Source organism: Lissotriton vulgaris, chromosome 7 (assembly GCF_964263255.1).
Source record: "Lissotriton vulgaris chromosome 7, aLisVul1.2, whole genome shotgun sequence".
Classification (NCBI taxonomy): Eukaryota; Metazoa; Chordata; class Amphibia; order Caudata; family Salamandridae; genus Lissotriton; species Lissotriton vulgaris.
The window spans coordinates 1,260,361,048-1,260,387,560 of record NC_141695.1 but is presented as its reverse complement, the minus strand read 5'-3'; the positions used below and the strand labels follow the sequence as shown (position 1 = coordinate 1,260,387,560).

At 43.5% G+C, this 26,513-nt stretch overlaps 1 protein-coding gene across 1 annotated transcript in view; it reads left to right on the top strand.

Moving 5' to 3' along the window:
• Window positions 1-26,513, top strand: part of SLC34A1 (solute carrier family 34 member 1) — a 168,859-nt gene that overhangs the window by 18,118 nt on the left and 124,228 nt on the right. Inside the window, exon 6 of the mRNA XM_086931802.1 lies at window positions 16,564-16,707. Within this exon, the coding sequence (XP_086787928.1) occupies window positions 16,564-16,707 (144 nt within the window). The remainder of the gene's footprint in view (window positions 1-16,563; window positions 16,708-26,513) is intronic.

Sequence of the window (26,513 nt, the reverse complement as noted above, 5' to 3'; positions counted from 1 at the left end):
GAACTGGCTGCCTTTTGAAGCCAGAATACAGCTGAAAATGGCCGTTATGACACTCGGCCGTACACCACAAGTCACCCAACTACCTCACTCAAAAGCTGACTATATCAGGAGGCTCGAGATCCAATAAAAGTACAAAAAATCTACTCCTGAAACCTCGTATATTCCGGAAGGAAAAAACATACAAAAGCTCCTTCTCAGGAATGGCACCCAGGATCTGGAATGCACTCCCTCCTGAAACCAGGCTTATCTCCTCCACTGCAGTTTTTTAAGAAAGAGGTAAAAGCCATCCTTATGGCCAAGTTCACCTGAACTCTATTGTTGCTGGATCAGAGACTTTTGCACTGTTTTTGTATTATTGGTTACCTGATTGTCTATAGGTATTATATTTGTCCATGACTGCTATCCTATTATGCTATTCACTTACTACCAACTACTATATTGTACCCAATAGTTTGTTTAACCACCCTCTTGTTGCCCCTACCCCTTGTTCTGTAATTTTTAAGAAAGGTAAAAGCCATCCTTATGGCCTAAGTTCACCTGACCTCTATTGTTGCTGGATCAAAGACTTTGCACCGTTTTTGTATTATTAGTTACCTGATCGTTTATTGGTAATTTATCTGTACATGATTGCTATCCTATTATGCTACTATATTGTACCCAATAGTTTGTTTATTCACCCTCCTGTTGCCCCTACCCCTTGTTTCTGTAAAGCGCTCTGATATCTGCAAAGATCTTGTTCGCGCTATATAAAACTTTGAATAAATAAATAAATAAATAAATAAATAAAGTATTAGATCTAGGTGAAAAAACGTAAATTTGTTTTCACCCTCCTCAATTATTCACATACATTTTCTACAGGCTTCTGACATGCCCTTAACTGCTGGCCTGCTTGCATTCAAACTCTTTGGAATCCGATGATGTTGTTGTTACAGGGGAGGCGGTTTATATGACCATGTGGTCTCAAATTTATATTTTACCCAATTACAGGGTAGGGAAGAATTTTCATAATCATAAATTTGTCATTGTAGCAATTGCAGTCTGCAAAATTAAGACATTCTGTCTGTGAGCTCTGGGGCTCTGCAAACCTAGAAGACACAGAGAGGGGTCTCAGAGAGGGAGCTTGGGACATCTTCTGGCTCTGATATTGGTCCACTTGGTATCATTGGTTCAAGTGAATCCTGCCACCCTGATACATAGCTTGGAACAAAGACCATTGGTAGACATGAAACATAGTCAAGCCAGTTTAGCTAAAAACCTTAACTACAGTTCAGATAACAAAGGGAAATATACATTTCATTATTTTTAATGTTTAAGCACTTGTATTCAAGAGTTGATCTTTGTTCTCGTAGTCCCTATAGATTCTCTCATGCAATTATTTATTATTAACATAATCCCCAGTGGCTATGTAACATGTGTTAGACAATATTATCCGTTCATTTTCTACATTTTCTATTGTTGTAATCTAAAATTAAAAGCCAATTTTATCTTTCAGCTAAACTTGTTGACTTGTGTTCGCGTCTTCCCATGGGTATTTCTAGACTGCATTAAAATTAAATCTTACTCAAGCATGCCCTGGATAGTCATAGAGATGCCCTGATTGATGTGCCTGAGTTCCACTCATTGGAGGCACAGCTAATGATGACACAAACTGAAAATAAGGGTAACTCTTGTGTATACACCCCTTGTTATTAACTCCCCAGATCCCTTTTAGACCCTGCAGGAAAAATGGGAGAGAGACCTGAGAACTCGTGAGGAGGAGGATTGGGTTGAGGCCAAGATGACGCAGCGTGTCCTGGCCATTTCGGCACAGCTTTGATTAATTCAATGTAAGAACCTGCACTGGGAATATTTTCACGCCACTAGGTTGTGGTAGATGGGTGGGGTGCCCTCCCTTGCTTGATGTGGGAGTACATAGGGCACGTTTCTGCACAGATTGTCCTCTTACATTTCACTATTGAGCCACAGCACATGAGTGCATGGTGGGCAATGCTCTCCCTGCAGACCACAAAGTTGTGTTGTTGAAGATAATAGATAGGTGGAATGGTGATTGAAGCTGCAATACTCTTGTGCGGCTTAGTTTTGTTGATGGTTAAATGCGACATTCAAGAAAACGGAGAAGCGCCAACCCCCACCCCCTCCCTCAAGGAGTGGTCTATGGTGATGGACCGATGCTCACAAGCCCAGGAGAGTGTCTACAAGGCTTGTGGCTTCCCCACTAAATATTTGAAAATATGGTCGAGATGGTGGCAGTCTGGGGAGGGGATCTGATGGCCTTTTATGAGGAGAATCACCTGTGTGATGGTGGAGCTCCTCTGGAAGATTCTTTGGGGTCTTCTGCTGTTTGGCAACATGAGAGGGGTATGTTTGTGTGCTCTTTTAGTAGACCATTTGATCTCTACTTTCTTATTGTCAAGGGTCACTGTTGTCTGTGGTTTGTTGTTAAAGTGTTTGAAAAATGTAAATAAATAAAAAGAAACTACCAAAACAAGATTTTGGTTGTAGTGGAATAAGTTATTATATTAACACATAATTTGGTTAAAGAATTAGCCGCTCTTGTTCACTGGCTAACAATGACGGAAGAAGCAGGCTCATTGAAACCAATTGATTTATTGGAATAGCGAGTCACGCCCATGTGGGCGTCTTGCAGGCATTCTGGTAGCAGTAGTCCAAAAATAATGCCGTGACTCCCAGTTTCGTCAAAACAAGTATGCTGCTGCCTTTCATCATTCAAATGTAACTGTCCTGGTTAGATGAGGAGCGATGTTTGCACCACTGTCCACAGCGCCAATATATACCTGTGGCTGAGGCCCCCTCTGTATCAGCAAGAGTCCATAAATCTTGGCTCTCGGGATCCGCCCGACAGCGGCGGGGCAGCTCCGCGACCGAGCCAGCCGCTCAAAATTCTGTCCACAAGGTTGCCCTTAAGGAGCCGCCACACACAGAGGGGTTACAGCACAAATCGCCCACGTAGCTCCGTTCACAGTATGCCCCACAGCTCTTCATTCATGCCATACGCGTTTCGAGCGAATTAGCCGCTCTTGTTCACTGGCTAACAATGACGGAAGAAGCAGGCTCATTGAAACCAATTGATTTATTGGAATAGCGAGTCACGCCCATGTGGGCGTCTTGCAGGCATTCTGGTAGCAGTAGTCCAAAAATAATGCCGTGACTCCCAGTTTCGTCAAAACAAGTATGCTGCTGCCTTTCATCATTCAAATGTAACTGTCCTGGTTAGGTGAGGAGCGATGTTTGCACCACTGTCCACAGCGCCAATATATACCTGTGGCTGAGGCCCCCTCTGTATCAGCAAGAGTCCATAAATCTTGGCTCTCGGGATCCGCCCGACAGCGGCGGGGCAGCTCCGCGACCGAGCCAGCCGCTCAAAATTCTGTCCACAAGGTTGCCCTTATATGTATATATATATATATATATATATATATATATATATATATATATATATATATATATATATATATATATATATATATACATCTATATTTTAATGCCAGTGAAAATAAATACATGTAGGCTGCACAGACAGACAAGAAAAGGACAGCAAAACACCCAAGCAAGTATCAAATATATTCTGTAGAGGTACACCATCAAATGTTCACTCAGACGTGCTAGAATTCTGCTTTACTGGGATTGATAGCTTTCTCCAAATAAAGAGGAAACTAAAGTGTGCAGTAATCGTATGCCGGAAGACATCTAAATCGATGTATTAAGATTTTTTTTTTATTACCCAAATAAACCATATGCAGGCTTTTCATGGAAAATACCAACATTGGCACCTAGTAGCTTACAAAGAAATCACAAACGAAAAATGTTGCAATGTATGCAGGGCATCAAGGGTGGGTAATGGAAACCCCTCAAAGTTCTGGAGAAAATGCTACATCCGGATGAGATCCCGTCATTGGAATTACCTCCCCCATAGGGATACATTATACATACAACTTATACTACCAATGTATTTTTTTCAAATTATAGTTTTTTTGCCATGTTCCACTTTTCTTGACTATATCTTGCAAGCACTGCTAGTATGAAATCAGCAGTAATTGTTGACTGAGTAAATTGAAATTTTCACGGGATTATCTAACAAGCTAAATTTAGAGCCAGTAACAGTCATTTTGTTGCAAATGGCATCACAGCTGACAGCTAAAAAGAAAAAAGGCATGATTTCAGGAAATATTTATTGTATAAAATATCATGTTGCTAGATAAAGAGAGGATGACATTTGGTGCTGAGATGGGATTTTTTATACAGCCTTAAAAGAGCGCTCTGGAGAGGCGGAACCTATGTTGGCTCTCTCCGATGAGGAATGTACTTTTAATTTTGGATTACAAAAGTAGCACAATCAGTAGATAATAGCTACGAATGAAAATTAGAACATTGGAATGCTGAGAGCTCCATTGAAAGCAATGGAGTGGTCCGGGCTTCTAATGGCTGGCAGAAGCTGGATCAATGTTGCTGTGAATAAAAGTCCTCATGGATCCAGAGGGAATTTCAAGCACCTCGGGCTATGTGAGGCCTTTGCTTTACAAATTATTTGAATAGCCTTAGAACCCTCCTTAGTGGGCTATACCAGCCATTAAAGGCCCTCACCTTCAGATGGGGCCTTTAACGCTGGAGCGGACCTTTAATGGCGGTAGAGCCCGCTACGTCAGGCTCTAAGGCTATAGCCTTTCACCCATGAGAACTGATAACTGCTCAGTTCTTAAAATCAATCACTTCTGTTTACCATTACTTTAATCACAATACTTCGCCCTACATCATTACTTCGACTGCTACTTCTTACACATTTCATTACTTTGATCATTACACTGGCCAAGTACTGCATTGGGCCACTCTGGGGAACTGCGGGCATGAAAGCTGATTTTGAAGGTAAGCCAACTACAGCTTTTACTCTCTTTCAGCTCTTCTGGCAGTGTTGGAAAAGACTAGGAGCCTTATTATACAAAGTACCCCGGGGGTGCAAAAGGCTCGCGCGCCCGCTTTGAGTGCTCCTGGCAGCCACGGCCCGTGTAGGGAGTTCCGTGGGGTGGAAATGCGGGGCAGGGGAGGGGCAGGGTGGGAGGTACTACACACCGGAATATGGATAATTGGAGGTAAGTAAAGAAATAAATAAATAAAACGAATTTCGTAGCACGCCCTGCATCACAAAATGTGATGCAGTGTGCGCTACAAATTTTGTTTTGGTTATTTAATTGTTTACTTACCTCCAATTATCCATATTCCGGTGTTTAGTACCCCCCCACCCTGCCTTCCCCCACCTTTCTGCCCCATGGAACTCCCTCCATGGGCCGCGGCTGACTCCTGGGGCACTTTGGTGTTACAGAAAGGGCTGCAGATTGTGCTGCCCTTTCTGTATTACAGATAGCGCTGGCGTACTTATAGAGCCAGCGATATCACTAAAGGGTTTTCCCTCATATGCGTGGCCCCATGCAAATGAGGGAATCTCTTTGCCTCTGCGCCTATGCCATATTATAGACGCGGGCACAGAGGCAAAGAAGCTGTCAGGAGGCACACTGACAGTGCACCACCCACTGTCAGTACGTCCCCTGATGGCAGCCCTCTAGAGGGGGCAAAGGGACCCCCCACCAGTCATCCCCTTTCAGGCGGGTGCAGTCACTCACTGCACCTGCCTGCAAGGGGCTCTCTAATCCCCGTTAAACGTGTAGGTGGGTTGCCACTGGCACAGTGAAACTCGGAGCAGCTGCCTCAAGGCTGCTCCGTATTTAACTTCAATGCGCTGCCCCAGGTCATCATGACTTCGCGGATGCCCTGGGGGCAGCACATTCAATATAATATAGTGCACTCTCCATGTGAGCTTTTGAAAGGTGCGCTCGGCGCCAACAAGGAGAGTGCACATTATTCTATAATACCTCATCCGGGCTGTATTACACAAAGTACCCCGGGGGGCGCAACAGGCATTTGTGCCTGCTTTGCGTGCCCCCTGGGCACTTTGTATTACAGAAGGGGCCACAGACACTTGTATGTCCCTGTTGTATCTGTACCTTTAATTACTTTACTGTTCTCTCATGACACGTACAGTGTTCTGTGTTCTATGTATTATGTTTGCTGTCGTGTCATTCTGTTCCGTTATCTGGACACGACAGCATCGCTCTTTCTAGCCTCTTCTTGTGGGTATTTCTTATCCTGTTTTAATTCTCAAATAAATCCTTTTAATACAACTCCTGCCTTTCATGTTGTTTTGATTGCAACATAAATATGGCGACGATGGATTGGGATCCGAAAAATATTTGATGAACTATTTTTGGCAGTTGAGTTTAAATATAACCCACCAAGAAGTAAGTAAGGCTTTTCTTTTCGACGATTTAAAAAAAAAAAAAGAACAACTTCTACAGACATCGACAACATACTTTTGGTAAGATTACTTTACCTAATTCGTATGCATCGGATGTCAGAAGGAGGTTGACTGCGCGATTTGAAATTGAGGCATGTTCCAGGGGATCGCGTGACTGCAGCTTGAGAAGGAAGCGCGTGACTGATTTCAGCGCGTATAAGTGATTGCGCAGAGATGAATGCGCAAGCCTAACAGAGCGTGTCTACGTGCTGAGCACTCGTCATCACGCAAGGTCAATAGACGTGACCCCACGCAGCGGCCATTTTGAAGAAGAGGAAAACATCGAAAGAAACTGCATTTAAAAAAAAGATCGAGCAGATATTTTAAGAATATAAAAGATCGTTGCTGGTATTCCTATTTATTTAAAAATCGGAATGAAAGGTGAATACCTTTAAAGCTTTTGTTATATGAGAGAAAACATTTATTAATCAAAGAAAGCTTTTTCAAATAAGCCAATATATAAAAGCTTATATATATATAAAGGGAATACATTGACAATGGCTTATCAAATTCAACCTTATCAAATAAATCCTTTTCTACAGAGTGCAGGTAAACCGCCAGTTAGGTGGGAACAATGGCATAAATCTTTTGAAAGCTATCTTATTGCAATAGATGGAAAAGGTTATTCTAAGGAAAGGAAAAAGGCTGTTTTATATGGACTTTTAGGTGATGCAGGAAGGGAAATTTTTGACAACATACCTGAAAGTGAACCACCACCTGGACAGTTCATTCCATGGGATGATTACACAGAAGCAGTTAAAAGGTTGGAAAAAAGATTTCATGAACAGCCTAACATTATGGTAGAGAGGCATAGTTTTAATAAAAGAAAACAGTTGGCAGAGGAATGTATTGAAGACTATGTTTCGAATTTACGCATCTTAGCTTCAAAGTGTGACTTTGGTGACATGCTTGATATTTATTTAAGAGACCAATTGGTGTTTCATTGCTTTTCAAAAAAAGTACAAGAACGTCTTCTAGCATGCAGGAATCCAACTTTAAGTGAGGTCATTGACATTGCTATCGGAATTGAAAGGTCTTTAGTGTCAACTAAGGTTATATCAGGAACGAATAATTCTGAAGCAGTATGTTCAGTAACCAATAAAACAAGAGTACAAGACTATAGAAGAGAAAAAGGAACCATTTCTGTAAAGAAGAATCTGATATGTTATCGTTGTGGGTCAAAGACTCACATCGGAAATAATCCAAATTGTCCTGCACAGGGAAAAAAATGTTCAAAGTGTAAAAAAATTGGACATCTTGAAAGTGCATGCAAAACTATTTTAAAGAATAGGAATGTTTCGCAAACCAGTGTAAATGCATTAGATGATATGGAAGATGATATTAGTAATCTTGTCATTAATGTAAATTTGATTGATTCTGAGATTACTTTCAAAGCACCTCTAGGTGAAGCAGTTATTGAAGGTGTAAAATTGGAAGTAATGGCAGATTCAGGATCGCCAATAACCATTTTAGATGAAATAACTTATGCTAATTATTCTTTTCCTAGCAAACTTTTGGTTGCTGATGTTAATCCTAAAGCTATTGGTGGACATTACATTAACATGTTAGGATACTTTACTGGTTTGGTAGAGCTACTAGGAAGAGAAATAACAACTAAAGTTTATGTTGTAAAGAAAGGGAGAGATATAATTGGTTGGCGTGATTTAGGAAAAATGGGCATCATGTTAAAACCTGGTAGTGATACACCCATAATTCTTGGTGACATTCCAATTGCTTCAATAGATCTTTGCAAAGAATCTAAGAATTCAAATGATTTGGATTCTATTCTTAAAAAATATAAAGAAATATTCGAGGACAGAATTGGTTGTGTGAAAGGTGTTGAGCATGATATTACATTTAAAAAAAATGCCTTACCTGTGATACATAAGGTAAGAAATGTACCTTTAAGTGTCAGAGAAGAGTTGAAAGAACATTTGGATAGCCTGTGTAAGGATGGATTAATTAAACCTACGAATTCATCTGAGTGGGTTTCAGCCGTAGTTTTAGCTAAACGGAAAAATGGTAAGTTGTGCATGTGTGCTGATTTGCGCTCTCTGAATAAAAACATCTTGGTGGATTGCCATCCTTTGCCTTTGATCCAGGAGATGCTGATGGCAATAGGCGATTCTACACATTTCTCGCTAACTGACTTAAAGTCAGCCTACCATCAGGTTGTTTTGTCAGAAAGGTCACAGGATCTTACCACGTTTGTTACTCCCTTTGGTGCCTTCAAATATACGAGACTCCCTTTTGGATTAGCTTCTGCAGCTAGTGTATTTCAGAAGCTAATGGACTTGTTATTTGGAGACATCAAAGGGGTGCAGGCATTTCAAGATGACATTCTCATTTTTGGCAATGGAGTAGATGAGCATAATAAAATTTTGGAAAAAGTGTTAAGCATCTTGAGCAAGAGAGGTATGACTGTATCTAAGGAAAAGTGCAATTTTTTAGTTCAAGAATTGGAATATTTAGGGCACTCAATTACTAAGGAAGGCATTAAACCTAAACAGAACCTTATTGATTCAATTATGCTTGCACCAGCTCCTGTTGATAAGGACTCACTAAGATCTTTTTTAGGACTTAGTGAGTACTATGCACGCTTCGTGCATGGATATGCATTTGTGGTTGAACCTCTCAGATGTTTAACCAGAAAGAATGAGAAGTATGAATGGTCTTTGATTCATGAAGAAGCATTTAAAAAAGTAAAAGAAATGATCAAGAATGCTCCAGCTTTAAAACCATTTTCTTGTGGGGTCAAGTGTATTGTCACTGTAGATGCGAGTTGTGTAGTTCTCAGTGGTGTATTGACACAATTTGTGAAAGGTAAAGAGAATACTATTGCCTTTATTTCAAGAACTTTCTCTACAGCTGAATCAAATTACAGCACTATAGAGCGTGAAGCTTTAGCCTGCTCATGGGCAGTGGAAAAGTTCAGGAGTTACTTATGGGGTACTCGTTTTGATCTATTTACAGATCATAAATCACTTATATTCTTGATGAATGGAAATGGAACTGGCCAAGCAACTTCGAGATTAGTAAGAATAATTTCGAAATTACAGGAATATAATTTCGAAGTGAAACACATCTCTGAAGGAGCAAATTTTAGGGCGGACTGTTTGTCTAGGATTCCTCTTGTCAATCAAAATGGTGATTCAGACATCTATGATGATGAATGTGTTGTTGCTTCCACTTTAGATGCTTGTGATAATTCCTTGGGTTGTTTTACAGAAAATGATTGGTTGGATGGTCTACAAGAAGGATGTAATTCTGTTAAAAGTCAAAGAATACATCAGAAAAGGATGGCCTCCAATAAGAAATCTTAGTAAGGATTTGGTACCTTTTCAACAAGTGTCTTCTGAGTTAAGTCTGGAGAATGGATTAATAACTAGATGTGAACTTTTTTGTAACACCCAAATTTTTGATAGAAGGTCTTGTAGAAAGAGCGCATTCTGGACATCCTGGTATGTCTGGTACTAAGAAAATTTTAAGAACATTTTATTGGTGGCCAAGCATGGATTCTTTTGTTGAACAATTTGTTAACCAATGTCCTGAATGCTTTCTGTCTGACAAGCATTGGAAGAGTAAAACAACTGTTACTTCTACTAATTTATTGCTCAGATCAGGCATGGGAAAAATTAGCAATAGATTTTTCAGGACCATATAATATCTTGGGTGAAGATATGAAATATTTAATAGTCTTGACTGACTATTATTCGAAATGGGTTTCATATGATTTCGTGAAATTTCCAAGTACAGAAGTTGTAATTGATTTTTTAGAGAGGATTTTTAATGTTGAAGGATTTCCAAAGAACTTAGTGTCCGATAATGGTACACATTTTGTATCAAAAAGAAAGGTTGATTTTTTAAGTAAGCATGATATAAAGCATGTTAAAAGTCCTTTGTATTTTCCAGCTGCAAATGGATTGGTCGAGAGAGCAAATACATTTTTCAAGGAAGGTGTACAAACAGCTTTATCATCAGGCATGGATGTAAGGAAACATATAAAACAAGAGGTTTGGAGTTATTTGAACACTCCACATTTAATTACTGGTTTTACACCTTTTTTCTTGTTGAAGGGAAGAGATGCAAATGATATAATCAAACCAGTTTTTGATAAAAGCTCGTCTACTTTAAAAAAAAAATAGATGGGCACACTACTGCGAGTTCTATTGATGAATGTGTAAGAGATAACTTTGAAAAAAAATACAAGTTGGGTAATAGAATTTCTCCTCTAAATAACTGAGAGTTTGCACCCGGTGATTGGGTGATTATCAGAAAACCCAAAAAAGTTGTTAAAGGTGAATCTAAGTATTCTTTGCCTCAACAGGTCGTTAGAGCTTCTAATTCATCTGTTATGATTAAAAACAAAGGATGGTGGAACAAAAGTGCTATTATTAAGATTGAACCTTTTCAAAAAGACATTATTTTAAAAAAAGTTGATGGTAAAGGTTTTTTGGACAATTCCTCTTTTTTGTGTTATAAAGACTTCATGAATGTTGCACAACCATTACAAGATTCGGATGTTGTAGAACAATTTCCATTACAAGATTCAGATGTTGTAGAACAACCATTACAAGATACAGATGTTGTAGAACAATCACTACATGATTCACATGTTGGTGAGACAAGTTATCAATCTTGTAATAGTAAGGAAAAGGGTGAGAACAGAGATTCTCTTTTAGATGAAAATTTGATTGATTCTGATGGTTGTGCGGAAGGTTTATTAGAAGAAACTTCAAAAACTAATTATGATTCTAATCAGAATTGTGGAAAAGGAAATATTGTTATTCCTTCTAGGTTTAAAGATTATTATTTATATTAATGTTCATACTTTTATTTGCTTTTCTTCTTTTGTTTATGAAAAGGAGATGTCGTATCTGTACCTTTAATTACTTTCCTGTTCTCTCTTGACATGTACAGTGTTCTGTGTTCTATGTATTATATTTGCTGTCGTGTCATTCTGTTCCGTTATCTGGACACAACAGCATCGCTCTTTCTAGCCTCTTCTTGTGGGTTTTTCTTATCCTGTTTTTATTCTCAAATAAATCCTTTTAATACAACTCCTGCCTTTCATGTTGTTTTGATTACAACAGTCCCCTTCTGTAATACCTATAGCGCTGGTGCACATAAAACATGGAGTGGATGCTTCACTTGAATGCGCTGCTCCCAGGGCAGCATGACTTCGCGGCTGCCCTAGGGGCAGCGCATTCAATATACTACGGTACACTTTCCCTGTTTGCTCCCGGTGCATCTGTTTTAATGTGTGCCGCGCTCAAACGTTGAAAGTGTGCCCTATACATAATAGGCCCACAGGACTTCATTTTGTGGTGCTTATGCTGCCTGTTTTATTGCCGGACAATGACTGCCGGTGGTTGCAGGTGGCGAGCATCGCCATTCATTTTTGATGCTCGGATCTTATTTTCCATCAGTACACTTTGAACTAGAGCAAGAGAAAAGGAGACTGAAAAAGCATAAAGAAGGAGAAAGAGGATAGATGAGAAAAATGTGACAGGAGAAGAAATCGGGGATTTAAAGAATCTGCAAGCCCTGGCATTCAGCAGAGCCGGCTGCACTTTGAGCCCTAGCACTTTTTTCACATATTAACCACTGGATCCGCCCTGGTCAACAGTCTTTTTGAGGGGATAGTGTTTTCATCCGAATTAGTAACTGGAATTTCAGAGGGGGCCTGATCTTGGCTGTCCAGGCGGTGGATATGGTGAGCTGTTTGTGGGGCGGGGCGCAGTTCCATGATGGGTTTAGCGCAGCTTTGGGCAGTAGCGGCTGGCAGGGAGCGAGAGTGGAGGGGCGAGGGAAGGGTCGCGGAGGAGGAGTTACAAAATAATTAAAAAACACCTTCTCGCCATGTCTCGAGTTGTCCCACGTCGTGACGTCGTCTCTCCACCGGAAGCACACAGGCTACCTCCCCCAAGCCCAGGGCTTTAAGTGCGCGGTTTCTCACCGGTGCTGAGCAATGGCAGTTTTTTAAAAGGGGCCTCACAAAAATGGGACCCTATTGGGCTCTGTTTTGTGCCCAGGCACAGGCGGTCCATTTTTTTCCGGACTGCAGTAGAGCAGGTACATTGATGTGTGGTGCTCACACTGCTCACTTCTGACTAGTGGAAAAGTTAGGGCATGACGTCATGCCAAGTGAGCATTGTAGGGGAAGGGAAATCCTTTAAAGAAAGTCATTTTCTCTCTGGATTTTCCTTCTCTTTTTGAAACTCAGGAGCAGCAGCTTTGTTGTGCTGTCACCAGTGCTTTAAGTGGAAGTTTTTTCAATACTATATACAAGAGATAGTTGCTGATTATTTATCTTATGCAACTAACCGCCACTAACAAAGCCAATAGTCCTGACTTGTTGTAGGTATGATGTTACTTGTTCCATCATATATCTGGATGCAATGACAGAAACAGCAAAATACAAGTCGGGCACCACACTATGCTAAACACAGATTTTTACCTTACGTATTTTTAATTCACGCCCTTAATTACATTGGCCATGCCCCTTGAGAGACACCCAGTTTTTTCATCCCACTTAAAGCCGTGCCTAAGCCAATCACAACGCTGCAATGCAGTGTTGTGATTGGTCTGAGTGCCACGGCCCGGCGCTCAGACGGGGAATGGGAGGCTGGGCATGTTCTCCACCAGGTTGTGTAATGCAGCCAGGTGGAGAACATGTAAAGTGCACAGGTATGCTTGGCCGACCCTTGAAGAAGGCTGAATCTACACCCGATGTTGACCCTGGCTATCCTCCTTGTAGTTCTGGGCATTCAAATGACAGCTTTCCTGGATGCACATAGTAACAGCACCAAAGATGGAGGCAAACAGTTACAAACAGCTGCGCTCGCGGAGGGCAGATTCCTTGGCCACTCCTCCCCAGCAGGTTAGTCAACATGTTGTATAAAGAAAACTGGTCCTTGACTATAGTTTAAGTAAGCACTTGAGTGAGTTTCATTTGTTTTTCATTTATGCAGTTCAATTCGCATATATTGATTCAATCAAAAACAATGGGAGAGATATATTCAGTTATAAACAAAAACCAAAAGGTTTGACACAAAAGATTTAAGAAAACCCAAAAATTGCAATTGCAATCAAAGTATAACCACACTATGTATATTCGTTATATCAAAAATTCAAATATTTATTTACAGTTATATAAAACAGTTGTCTAAACGGCGCAATAGACTATCAAGAGTATAGTCTTATGGGAGGGATACAGGCAGGTCAATGGGTTGACGCCCACCCATTGACCTGCCTGTATCCCTCCCAGTGTCCATTCCCCCATATCCCCCAATTAACAACTATAGGGGACAGGCATATAAGACAGCGGAGGCTATCCCGCTTTGTTCTGTGTAAATAATACAATTGTTTATCAACTTTGTCTCTTTTCCTTCAAATTTCCTTTTCACTTGAGCACCCCTTTCCCTTCCTCACTGACTATACTCTTGATAGTCTATTGCGCCGTTTAGACAACTGTTTTATATAACTGTAAATAAATATTTGAATTTTTGATATAACGAATATACATAGCGTGGTTATACTTTGATTGCAATTGCAATTTTGGCGTTTTCTTAAATCTTTTGTGTCAAACCTTTTGGTTTTTGTTTATAACTGAATATATCTCTCCCATTGTTTTTGATTGAATCAATATATGCGAATTGAACTGCATCAATGAAAAACAAATGAAACTCACTCAAGTGCTTACTTAAACTATAGTCAAGGACCAGTTTTCTTTATACAATTCATACCCAGGTCCTTTGATTCTGTGGGTGAACCCCGTTGATTTAATAGTCAACATGTTGGGTTTCTTGGATCTTCTACCAATCAAAGCTGTCTTTTAATGTAAATTGCTGCTATTTTTTTTTTTTTACTCTTTACTGTTAACAACTTAACAATATCAGTTACATCTTATGATGCTGGACAGGTTAGTCAAGCTGTTTGCTTCGACAGAACAAAGCACATATACCCACCTCATCTGAGAATGCCTCAAAAGGTATCCGGGAGCTCCAATTGCTTTCACCGCATCATCACCACATATCCGTAACCAAGATGCAACAGTACAAGTCAAACAAAAATCATTACACTCACTCAACACATTCCAGATGAGCCAGAGGGTGTCTATTAGCTCTCAGCAAAAGAAAAATATACCTCTAATTAATTCACACAAATACAAATGTGCTAGTCAAATAACCTAGGACAGCGCCTGGCCAGACCTCCGGCTAAAACCAGCCAGCTGTTGATACTTCTAACGAGTAACAAGTGAGTGTCCTCACACGGCCTAGTACTTACTATGGACAATTGTCTAAATAAACTTGTTTTCTACCTACCTATTACAACTCACAGTAGATTAAGTGGATTAAACGTTAAAACAATCAAATTAAATAACACAAAGTATGTAAAACCAGAAGAAAAATCAGTTTCATGGGTTGGTGTTAGGGCTTGCTTTTCGTTTTAAATACAAAAAAATTAATGAAATACAAATTATTACATTAATTTAATTGCAGGCCACATTTGAATTTAATATATACAGTAGTTTAAAATGAGGGTTCCCTATTTTTTAATATATTTTAAGTCACATGAATATATGTCTAGAGTTAGAGTATTTTTTTTTTATGAACTGAGTGAATATACTTACATTTTAAACATGCGTAAGAGATCCACATTTGAATTTACTTTTAACAATTATGAACATAATAATTAGAATTTGTAAAAGTTTGGGTTATATCGGTGTAAGGTAGTTATTAGTTTAATTTCATTAATAGTAATATCGTTAAATATTTAATACTTATGAGGGTTAGGAAGAAGGTTGACTTCACGGTGAGGGCCACCATTAGGGTTAAAGTTAGTTTAGAGCTGGTGTAGGCCTGATGAGGTCGAGCCTTGGAATACTTTAAAGTAAGGAGTTAGACATCAGGTGTCAAAGAGATGGTAGCTCAATTGGTGTGGGTGACAGTCATGAGCATTTCAATGGTGGGAATGTGGGCCAAAAGGAATTAATGGTAAATGGAATAATATCTTACTTTCTTGGACTGTATTAGTGAATAACACAAGAAAGCATGACAGGACCTATTGTGACTCTGACTTGCAGGCAAAAAATGATCACAAGTCCTTAAATAAAGTGCACCCCTCTTTGTTTTCAACTACTACTTGTTCGGCAAGTGGCCCGTGTAACAGGGCTCGCACTACGAGGGGAGTAGAAATCGAAGAAAAGGGAAGCCAACTCAACAAATCCTTATAGAAAACAGTCAAGAGAATACTCACACATTACTATTGAAATAACACAGCTAATTATACCAGAAGGGAGATTTAAGTCTGTACATTGCTGGCAAGTGTTTAAAGTATCTGTTATGGTGGATAGAAATTGATAATGACCTCATCAGCTCGGGAGACGCTTAAATAGTTTGGTTCACGAAATGAGTACATAAAATAGAATGTACCCCGAGAGAGCTACCGGAGACTTCTCTGCTAAAACACAGCACCATTTTTTGAAAATAGCTCTCATTGGAGTCTCTATCCACCATCCGTTATCTACCTTATTCTTTCGATTCTGACATCAAATCCTTGTAATTGTCTTTTGTGCTAATTTTTCTCCTATTTAGTTTCTCCCCGGCTGTATCTCCATTTTTCGGTTTATTTAAATACGGTTATTTATATAGTGCTTCTCTACCCAAAGTTTTGTCAGAACACTTTCTATAGAACAATTCCTCCTGAGAATGCCCACCAGAGATACAATTAACCATGCACATTAACGGTTACATCAGTGTACTTGAACATAAGAAAAAAAGAAAATCATTTTTGGAGGAACAAGAGAAGATGCAGGAAGCAGAATTAATTTGAGAAAAAAGGAATCTGGTCAATTCATTTGGTGGAGGAAGAAGAGAAACTGCAAAAGAGCGTTAGGTGCAGGTTACTATCCAAGTTTCTCTCTTCTCTACACTTTTTATGACTTTACATGTATTCGATTTAAAAGACCACAAAGCGGTGTGTGCTCAGTTTCGCTATTAGGTCAATCCTCTTTCTTTTTCCGCTCATCTCTTCCTCTGTCTGGAATTGCAGGGTTGCCCTGTATCGCTGTTTCTCTTGAGCTCTCTCTATCCCTGATGCCTGTTTTTTCTCCATCCCTGTTTTCTTGTCCCATTCTCCTCAGTGTGTTTGTTTTGGGTCCAATCGGTTTCACCCTCTCTCTGTGTCCCGTGCAGGGAAGGTGGCTGGTGACATCTTCAAAGACAACGCAATCCTGTCCAATCCAGTGGCCGGCCTGGTGGTGGGCATCCTTGTGACAGTGCTGGTACAGAGCTCCAGCACCTCCACCTCCATCATTGTCAGCATGGTCTCCTCTGGATGTGAGTATACCCTGGCAAGGAATGTGGGGAGGAAACTTGGGGTATGGGGTTATGGTTGGTGGTGCTGGGAGCAAGAAAGGTTGAGGGGCAAGAGGTGGCAGAGACTGAGGGATGCACAGATAGCTGGCTCAACTGGGACAAAAGAAAGGGAACATGGTTAGAATGGACTAAGGGAGGTAGGTACTGCCTGGCATAGGTGTAGGTTGTCAGGCTTTTTCCCGCATTAGTGCAGTTGTAGGGACCACCTATTAATACCAAAGACATGCGTAAATGTGTATAAAATCAAAGAAGGATCTCTTTTTTGTTTCATACTCTTACTGTCGCTACTGTAAATTCATATACATCATCAAAGAGAAATCCAACATTCATTGCCATACACTTAACTCTCTTGACACTGAACACTGCTTAACGTAAAAATGTCAAATGTATTCAATATAATCAATCCTTTATCATTCCACAAGTATACTCAGAATTACAAATATACCGTATCCAGTATTGCCTTCATATAATACAATAGTGTATCAATTATAAAAGTTTTTTTAAAACATTGTTCATATTTTATGCAACACTCCATCAATATAAAATAGCTCCCCAATACAGTAATCTAATATTTGATAAAAACGAATTCCTCTGATCTACACAATCAATGAACTAATGAATACCATAATATATAAAGGAAAACAAATCCTCACAAGTTGTTGATGCAGTGTTTCGGTGGCATTGAGTTGGATCACCCCACCTTCTTCAGGACAAAGTATTATAAGATATAAGTTTATCTAAAAAGATGGAGAGCAATATTCAAACATACAGTCATAAAAGTGGGAGAATAGAAAGGGAGCATGGCTAGAATGGACTGCTTAGCATAAGTGTAGGTTGTCAGACTTTTTACCGCAATCTTGAGGTTGCAGGGACCACCTATGAATATCAAAGGCGTGCGTGAATGTGTTCCTTACTGATCAGGAAGTAGGGTACTGGGTCTAGGAATAAAAGGGGTCTCCAAAGCCTCCTCAACCCTCTGGCTAGTTTAGTCAAGGCACTAAGGCCAGGTTTAAGGTAGTGAGAGTGAAGGTTGAGTTATATAAGGTATGACGCAAATGTAATTTTACAGATAATACAGACAGACAACTATGTGTTTCTTTTCTACATATTTTTTTAAAGCGGAAAAATACAGAAAATTAGGCTTCTTGTGAGTGACTGTGCATGGTGTCTTTCATGAATCGCATAACAACAGCTGAGCAGATAGAGAGCATAGGTAGTTAAAAAACACAGGATGACATTTTCTTAAATACAACCATATGTCAATATATATTTGTAGTATAATGATAATATTTACCTAATAGTATTTTGTTTTGTCAGATCTGGCTGCTTAATTTGCTAAAACACTACAGGTCTCAAAGCATGAGTGCACGTTTATCAGTTAAATAAATGTGGAAATATATGATTTTACAACTTCATTTACTCAGAAAACTTAAAAAAATATGAATAAATACTGATGAGATGGGAACAAAATAAACAGGGATAAATACAGACGGAAATGTTAAAAAATATAAATGCAATGAAATCAGGAGCCCAAGTTATAATCATTATACAGATGAATGAAGATGAATGTTTAGTTATTGCTTGAAATTGAATAACTCTTTAATAAACTCCACAAATCTGTAGAAGAGTAGAGTTCCGGAAAAAAGCCATAGTTTAATGGTACTAGCACTAACCAGTACAATGGTTCAGTCAATAAGAACCTTCAGGAAGTGCCTGTGTTTTATGGTTCAGAGATTGTTCTGCAGATTGGATTTGCAGAACACTTTAACAGGAAAAATATGGTCCAATTTTATTTCCTGGCATTCCAGTGCCATTGACAGAGGTGGACCTGTATGGAGTGCAGAAATACGTCAACGTATGGATATACAGATGTGTACCTAAGATCAGAGAATACTCAGACGTTGGTGTTGTAAAGTATTCCTTGGGAACTCACTACACATCTTCCACTCAAACTCTTCTCTCCTTAAGGCGTTATGTTGAAAAATAAACTAGTGTTCCAATAAATTGGGTGCATGTTAACTAAAGAAGAGTAACAGTACATTAAAGTCCTGATAACTTGATACCCCCAAGTTGAGGTTAGAGTTTTAATGTTGTCCATGGGACACCGAGGCAATCCTTGACCAGTGTCTTGAACTCTACCTGTCACGGTCAAGAAATGCTGGCTTCACCACCAATGGTGGTCTTGGTGCAGTTAACCAACCATGTGCACTAGAGGTCTTGGGTATTTAATTTTAAAGTATGAGCACACATTGGGGCTTGCCAGGGTTCTCTCATATGCCCTCTTTAATAAAGGGTCAAAAACTTGTGTCATCAGTGAAGTCCTTTGCATTTCTGATATAGAGGGGACGGTTAAGACTCGTAAAGCATCATATACTGGTTTGACCCTAAATAGACAAAAGAACTCAAAGGACCTTCTTTAGATGAGCTTTGTATCCGGCATGCACAGAGGAGATGTGAGGGATGTACCATTGCACACAGCCCTGTGTAATTAGGGGGCCCCCAAAATACAACTGTGTTACACTTTGTGTGGTACCTAGTACAGAGTTTGGCTTGGGCCTGGGCGCAAGTTATATCGGACAGAGAATGCTGAGGGGGCAGGAGGGTATACACATAGTCACAAGAAAGCAAATGTTGGAGTAGGGAAGCGTGATCAACAGTCAAACTCACCTCTCTTCCTGGGGAAGCTTAACTGCATTTGGGGGAGGATGGCTTCATAACCCCCCAATAAATGCCCAATGATTTTGGGTTCTCTAAGTCAGTTTCTCTGTGGGTACACAGGGACAGTTGCATGGAACAGAAAGACATAGCTGCAGGGCTTGGCAGGTTCTTCAAGCTTAGTCCCCGACTTTAGACATCCAGAAAGATACTAGTGAAGTTCATTCAAATTTCGAAGTGGAAGTGATGGAGGGAAGGGTCCTGTGGTACTCTGTACCAAGCTCTGTTTGACCCAAGGTTTAGGAGTGGAAAACACACTGCACACAATTTCCATCCCAGAAGAAATGCAGTGGGCAGCTTTCCCATTAATATATATGCAGGCTTCCCTTTGCACTCTCCGCAGAGCACAGCAGACCATGGCCCATATTAATTGAAGGACTCAATTTCCCTGTTTGTGCCACGGCCCACCTTTAAACAGGTGCGCCAACCACAAACATGGAAAGAAGAATGTTCTGCCCCCAGCGAGCCGCGAACTCGCGCTGCCCTGCGGCGGCACTTCAAGTGAAATACAGAGCAGCTAGTTAAAAGCTTTTCCGTATTTCGCAGTCAGCAACCCGCCCACACTTTCAAGAGGCTTTACAGGTCCCCTTGCATGCGGGTGGAATGAGTGAATACACCTGCCTGCAGGAGGATGTCTGGGGAGTCCAATGAGGGGTTCCATGGGACCCCTCCTATATCCCTCAAGAGGGATTCCTCTCAGGGGGCGCACTGTGTGCCACCTTTTTGTGGTGTACTTTCAGTGCGCCCCATAAGGGAATGTTTGCCTCTGCGCCCGCATCTGGATTATGGCGTGGGCACAGAATCAGAGTGACTCCCTCATTTGCATGGGGCCAATCCATTTTAAATGAGATAACATCCTCTCACAATAGCGACAGCACTACATGTGCGCCAGCACTGTCAGTATTACAGGAGGGACTGCACAAGTGTCTGCGGCCCCTTCTATAACACCTAAGTGCACCAGGGTGCACAAAATGAGTGCACACGCCCTTTGTGCCAAGTGGCACTTTCTGTAATACAGCCCCTGATGTGTCCTACAATTCCGAGAACCTTCAACCTGACTTCTGCTACTCAGGTATTATTTGTCACAGTAGGCACTTCTACTTCCAGTGACTCGGTGAGGTAGATAACTCTGTGACATTCACAGCTCCAGGTGGGTCGCATGATATTTAGTGAGCAGAACATCTTCCAGCCCAAATGTAATAAGGTTATTGCTTAAGAAACAATCAATTTTTACCTAATTTCTCCCACCCACTTTCACTAGCCCTATCACGTCACCTACAAGAAGGGTCACAAGAACCTGCAGGAATTGCTTGATTCCTTATCTGACACTGATTAACCAGCAGCAGACTCGTCCGTTCAAGAACTTACAAGGGCTGTATTAATAGTTGTCCATAATGTACAAGTAGTATTTTGCCCTCCCTGATCCGGGTGTATCAACTTAGTTTTGTGTAGGTAATAGTGGGTGTTCCGAGGTACATGCTTAGGACCGCAATGTCCTCACTTAATGCACTAAGGTGCACCATAACCAAAGCTGATATTGGACATTTGTGCTCATACGAGCATTCCAGTGCACTAGGAGTTCCCTCTCCTGAGGGTTCTGTAGCCACAATCACAACCACCAGCATGATATTTACTGAATTAGAAATAGTGGCATCGGGAACCATAAACTCTCCTGTATCAGCAGTTTCAAGCAATAATATAAGACCACACACTGATGTACAGAAAAGGGCCCTCAATTTGATTAAAAAAAATATATGTGGGGGGCGCTAGAGGGCGCACTGCGGAATGGCCGCACTGTTGTGAGGCTCCCGCTGCCCGGAGTTATTATCCGCCTAGGTATCCTGATTACCATCGCTGCGACCTGAACTGACCCCACGGATCGGTTGGGATATCGGCTGTCCACCCACGGTCCAACTCCTGAGCCATTCGAAGGTTGCTGGCCGAAGTTATGTGGATCCCAAGTTTCTCCGACTCGCGCTCTGGAGGTCTGATGCCCTCTTGCCCGGCATCACTGTTCATGCCAGTCCGGGGCTCTGCACGTGGGGTGTAGGCCTAGCTCCGCCCTTCTCCGCTAGGCCTGTTCGCTGGTCGGGCGTGACGCTTGGCTCTTCCTTTTTGTCGGACTTATCTATCGGCTATCCCATCTGCCTGCCCAGATATCATTGCGTACGGAGGCGCAACGGATCTTCTACTTTGATTCTGAGAGTTTGCCCCCTTGGGCTGGAAGTGAAGACGGCCATTTCTCGTCGTTGGGAGTGGCGGGGCGTGCTGGCCTGCTCGTGCCCCCACGACTCGAGCTGCTTTCTACTTGGCCGGGTCCCTTGTCCGACCTCTATCCTGTCTCCTATTTGCCTCGATCCCCCACTGCACCACCGATATGGGGAAGCCGGACACTAAACAGTCCAAATTGTCCTTTGACTCTGGAGGGGCTAGGCGTGGGACGCGTTTGCTCCAGGAAGCTGGGACTTCGCGGTCCCCCCCCCCGAATGTCGCTGAAAGTGTCCCGCACCCACCACCACCGGACTTTGCCCAAATGATGCAGGAGATGAGGCAGGGGTTCGCCACTATAGTGGACAAAGTGGACAAGATATCGTCGCGCATGGATGCGGTCGTTCAGAAATTGGACGTGCATGAGGAGCGCTTGACGGCGGCGGAACAGCGCATTTCGGACCATGATGACACGGCGGCCACCCATACCACCCAACTGGCGAGAATGGACAATATCTTGCGTGTCATTGCCGCTAAGAACGAAGAGTTGGAAGCGAGGAGTAGGCGCAACAACGTGCGCATTGTAGGTAACCCGGAGTCCACGAATGTGGGCAAAATGGAGACTTATGTGGAGAGGCTACTGGTGGGCGCCATTGGGACGGAAGTTTTCTCGTCCCAGTTCATTGTTGAGAGAGCACATCGGACTTTGGGACCTCGTCCGGCCTCTGGGGCTGCACCGCGTCCCATCATAGCGCGCCTTTTGAATTATCGTGATCGAGACGCTGCTCTTCAGGCTGCCCGCACTAACAGGGCTCTCTCCTTCGAAGGGGTGTCTTTCACCATGTACCCCGACTTCACGCCGATGGTGCAGGACCAGCGTCGGAAATTCTTGGGGGTGAAAAGGAAGCTTTGGGACCTCCAAGTGGACTACGCCTTGCTTTATCCGGCTAAACTTAGAGTGACGCATCAGGCTAAACAACATTTCTTCACCAACCCACAGCATGCTGAGGACTTTGCGAAGCGCCTCCAGCGCGAGCGGGCTGCTGCGGATCGGGGTGACGATCGAGATCCGGAGGGTGAACATTCGGCGGCTGAGGAGGAGGTCGCCTGATTCTGGTGACTTTGGACCTTGTCTATCTTCTTCCCGTTTTTTGGAGTACTGTGGACGTATATTTTTTTGTATTGAGTCCTGCTGTCTTCCTTCTCCGTATTTGTGGCCTAGCTATCGTCCGTTGTTGTTTTTTGCTGATGCGTGGGTCATGTCTGTGTTGTGCTGAATGAGTGTGTTTTGCTACTTATTTTTGGGGGGTCGGTATGGCACCGCAGGATGGTGCTCTTTGGTGTTGCGCTCTGGGCACCCACCCCCCCGCGCTGCGCCTGGGGCCGCCTGATACTTGTTGGCGCGGACACTGGCGTGGCGTGAGGGAGTGGCGTCGTGCACCTCTGGAAGGTTCCCCGGAGGGTGTGCCCCATGTTTACCTTTGGTTCGGATTCTAGTCCTCTGTTGGTTGACTGGATGTGTGTCGGGGGACGGGGGGGGGGGGGGGGGGGGAATGCGTGGCCTGATAGTTGGGGTGGTGTCAGGTGGGTGGATGGGGTGGGAATGAAGCTGTTCGTGCCTGTTTGCCCGGGACTTCTGGTTCGCTATGGGAGCTGCTGCTGTTGCTTGAGTGCACGGAAATGTTGTGGCGCCCGCTATCCAGGCTGTTCCACTTTTCTATCTGGCGGGACTGGTCCTGGGGACCGTGTTACCGTCCATTTTGGGCCCGAGTGCAGCGGCCGCCATTTTAGGCTGCCACGTGACGGGGCGCATTCTGCAAGCGTAGCATGTGTGCGAGTTGTGGGCCGTGTGGGATGGCCTGGCGGCGTGCGGCGCGCAGTCTGTCCTGTGTGCTTGCTGCATGGATGGGTTGGTTGGGGGGGAGTTGTTGTGTTATTGTTTGGTTGGTTCGGAGATGACTGGGAAATGTGTGGAGTGTATGTGGGAGCCTGTCCGTGCCCTGGGGCGTGGACCTATTGCTGGCTGTTGCTGGTAGTTGGATGCCCTATATTTGTCTATTGGGTCCCGTGGGGCCCTGAATCTGTGTGATGTCGACTGCTGTTGTAGACCAGATCTCGATTTTGTCCTGGAATGTACGGGGCCTTAATGATGCCAGGAAGTGTCGTAGTGTGATCCAGTATTTGGACAGGCATGCTATTCATGTTGCTTTTCTCCAGGAGACGCATCTGCGCCCCGCTCCCTCCCCCACTTTTGGTGGGAGGTGGGCTGCGGCCAGGGGGTTTGCTTCCTATTCTTCTTATGCTCGTGGGGTTGTCATCTTTGTAAAAAGATCGCTCGCATTTCAGGAACTTGGATCTGTGGGGGACCCTGAGGGGCGATATGTGCTGCTGTGGGGCTGGCTTGGGCAGAACACTGTACTGTTTGTTAATTGCTATGCTCCTAATGTTGATACGCCAATCTTTTTTGTCACTCTATGGGGTCATGTCCTTGCTGTGGATGCTACTCACATTGTGTGGGGGGGTGACTTTAATTTTGCATTTCAGGCCCAGTTGGATAGATCGGAGGGTAGCCCTCAGTACAATGTACAAGCTAGAGAAGTGCTGCGGGGGATAGTGGAGGAGGCTGGGTTGGTTGACAGCTGGAGGTACACCCACCCTGCCACCAAGGAGGGCACTCATTACACCACACATGCTCGCTCATGGGCGAGACTGGACTATGTGTTTCTCTCTAGAGGGTTGATGGCTGGCCTAAGGGAGGCTACACATTTGGCTCGGACGTATTCTGATCACTGTCCGGTGAAGGTTGTTTTATCTGTCCCCGGGCTGCATAGGCCGCGCCCACCTTGGCGTTTGTTTCCGACTGCTTTGCTTGACCCGGTGTTCAAGGAGGAACTCGGTGTGGAGGTGGAGGTGTTCTTCCCTAGGAACAAGGGCTCTGTGGACAGCATTGAGGTCATTTGGGAGGCATTCAAGGTTACGATCCGGGGTGTCACTATTTCTAAAAGTTGCGGAGTACTCCGTCTGATTGTTCGGACCCTCGAGAGCTTGGAGGCTGATTTGCGAGACTTGGAGCGCAGGATGCAGGTTGATTCGGACCCCGCTCTTCTGTCGCAGTTCCGCACTAAGCTCTCCGAGTACGAGGAGGAGGCTGCTCGAGAGGCTAAGCATAGGGGGAAGTACTGGACGTCGAGGCGATACTGCGAGGGGGAACGGCCCGGTAAGGTCCTCGCTGCCCTTACTAGGCATCCAAGGCATGGGTCGGACGTGTTGGAATTGGTGTCTCCGGATGGCACTCGCTGTCGAGACACTTCGGAGATTCAGCGCACTTTTATTGATCACTATGCACACCTTTACACGACACAGCAGACGGGAGAGACTCGATACGGCGGCTTCCTCGATGAGTTGGCGCTTTGTTGGTTATCGGATGGTCATCGGGAGTTCTTAGGCAGGCCCCTAGAGGTGGAGGAGGTCAGGAATGCCATCATGTCTCTTTCTAATGGGAAGGCCGCCGGGCTGGATGGCCTTCCTGCTGAATTTTATAAGTGTTATGTGGACACCATGGCCCCTGTGCTCCGTGAGGTGTTTGAGGAGTCTCTCGAGGAGGGACGCCTACCGGGCTCCATGCGGGAGGTCGCCATAACGTCGCTGCTCAAGCCAGGTAAGGATCCGCTGGATGTGGGCTCCTACAGGCCCCTCTCATTGCTCAACTGCGATGTTAAAATTCTCGCGAAGGTTTTGGCGGTGAGACTAGCCGAACTCATGCCCGTTATCGTGTTGCCTGATCAGTCGGGCTTTGTGCCCGGCCGTGCTACCTCTCACAATCTTCGCACTTTGTTTTCGCTTGTGTCGACCATTGATCCCGCTGTCCCGGTTGCCGCTATCTTTCTTGATGCCACTAAGGCGTTTGACTCTGTTGAGTGGGGCTACCTTATTGATGTTCTTTGTCGGATGGGCTTCCCCAGGATTTTCATCTCTTGGGTTAAGCTTTTATATACTGATCCAATGGCGAGGGTAGTGGTGAATGGGGTGCTATCCCCCTCGTTCCCTCTCACGAGAGGGACCCGACAGGGTTGCCCCCTCTCGCCCCTCTTGTTTGCTATCGCCATTGAGCCGCTAGCCTGTAGGATTCGTCAGTTTCATCAGCAGAGCGCCTTTAATTGTCTTCAGCGACAGGTCGGCATTTCTTTATACGCCGATGATGTCACACTCTATGTCAAGGACCCTGAGAACAACCTTAATTCGCTCCTGCGGGAGCTGGTCGCTTTTGGAGGTGTCTCCGGGGTTCATATCAACTGGCGGAAATCTCAATTTTTCCCCCTCACTGCTGCGGTGGCCAGGTTTCCCCTTGACTACCCTCTGGAATGGTGTGACTCGGAGTTGCGATATCTCGGTATTGTCATATCCTTGGACAGGGAAGACGCGGTTCGGCTTAACTATGGGGTGGCCATTACTAAACTGGTGGATGATGTCACCAGGTGGATGTCTTTGCCTCTCTCCATGGCCGGTAGGGCGTCTCTTATCAAGATGGTCGTTCTGCCCCGCTTTCTTTATCTCTTTCAAAACCTCCCATATCATCCTGGTGCTTATTTCTTTCGTAGACTTCGCTCCGAGCTCCTGCGGTTGTTCTGGGGGGGGCAAGCAGCCACGGGTGGCCTGGGCCACCCTTACGTTGCCCTATGCTGATGGCGAATTCGACGTCCCTGACTTTGAACTTTATTATCTCAGCGCTCAGGCGCATTATGCTTATCACTGGATGCGCCCCACGCCGTTCATGCCCCAGATTGCTGCTGAGCATTGGGTCGCCCACCCGCTCCCACTTGAGGGGATGGTTCTGGGCAAGGTGT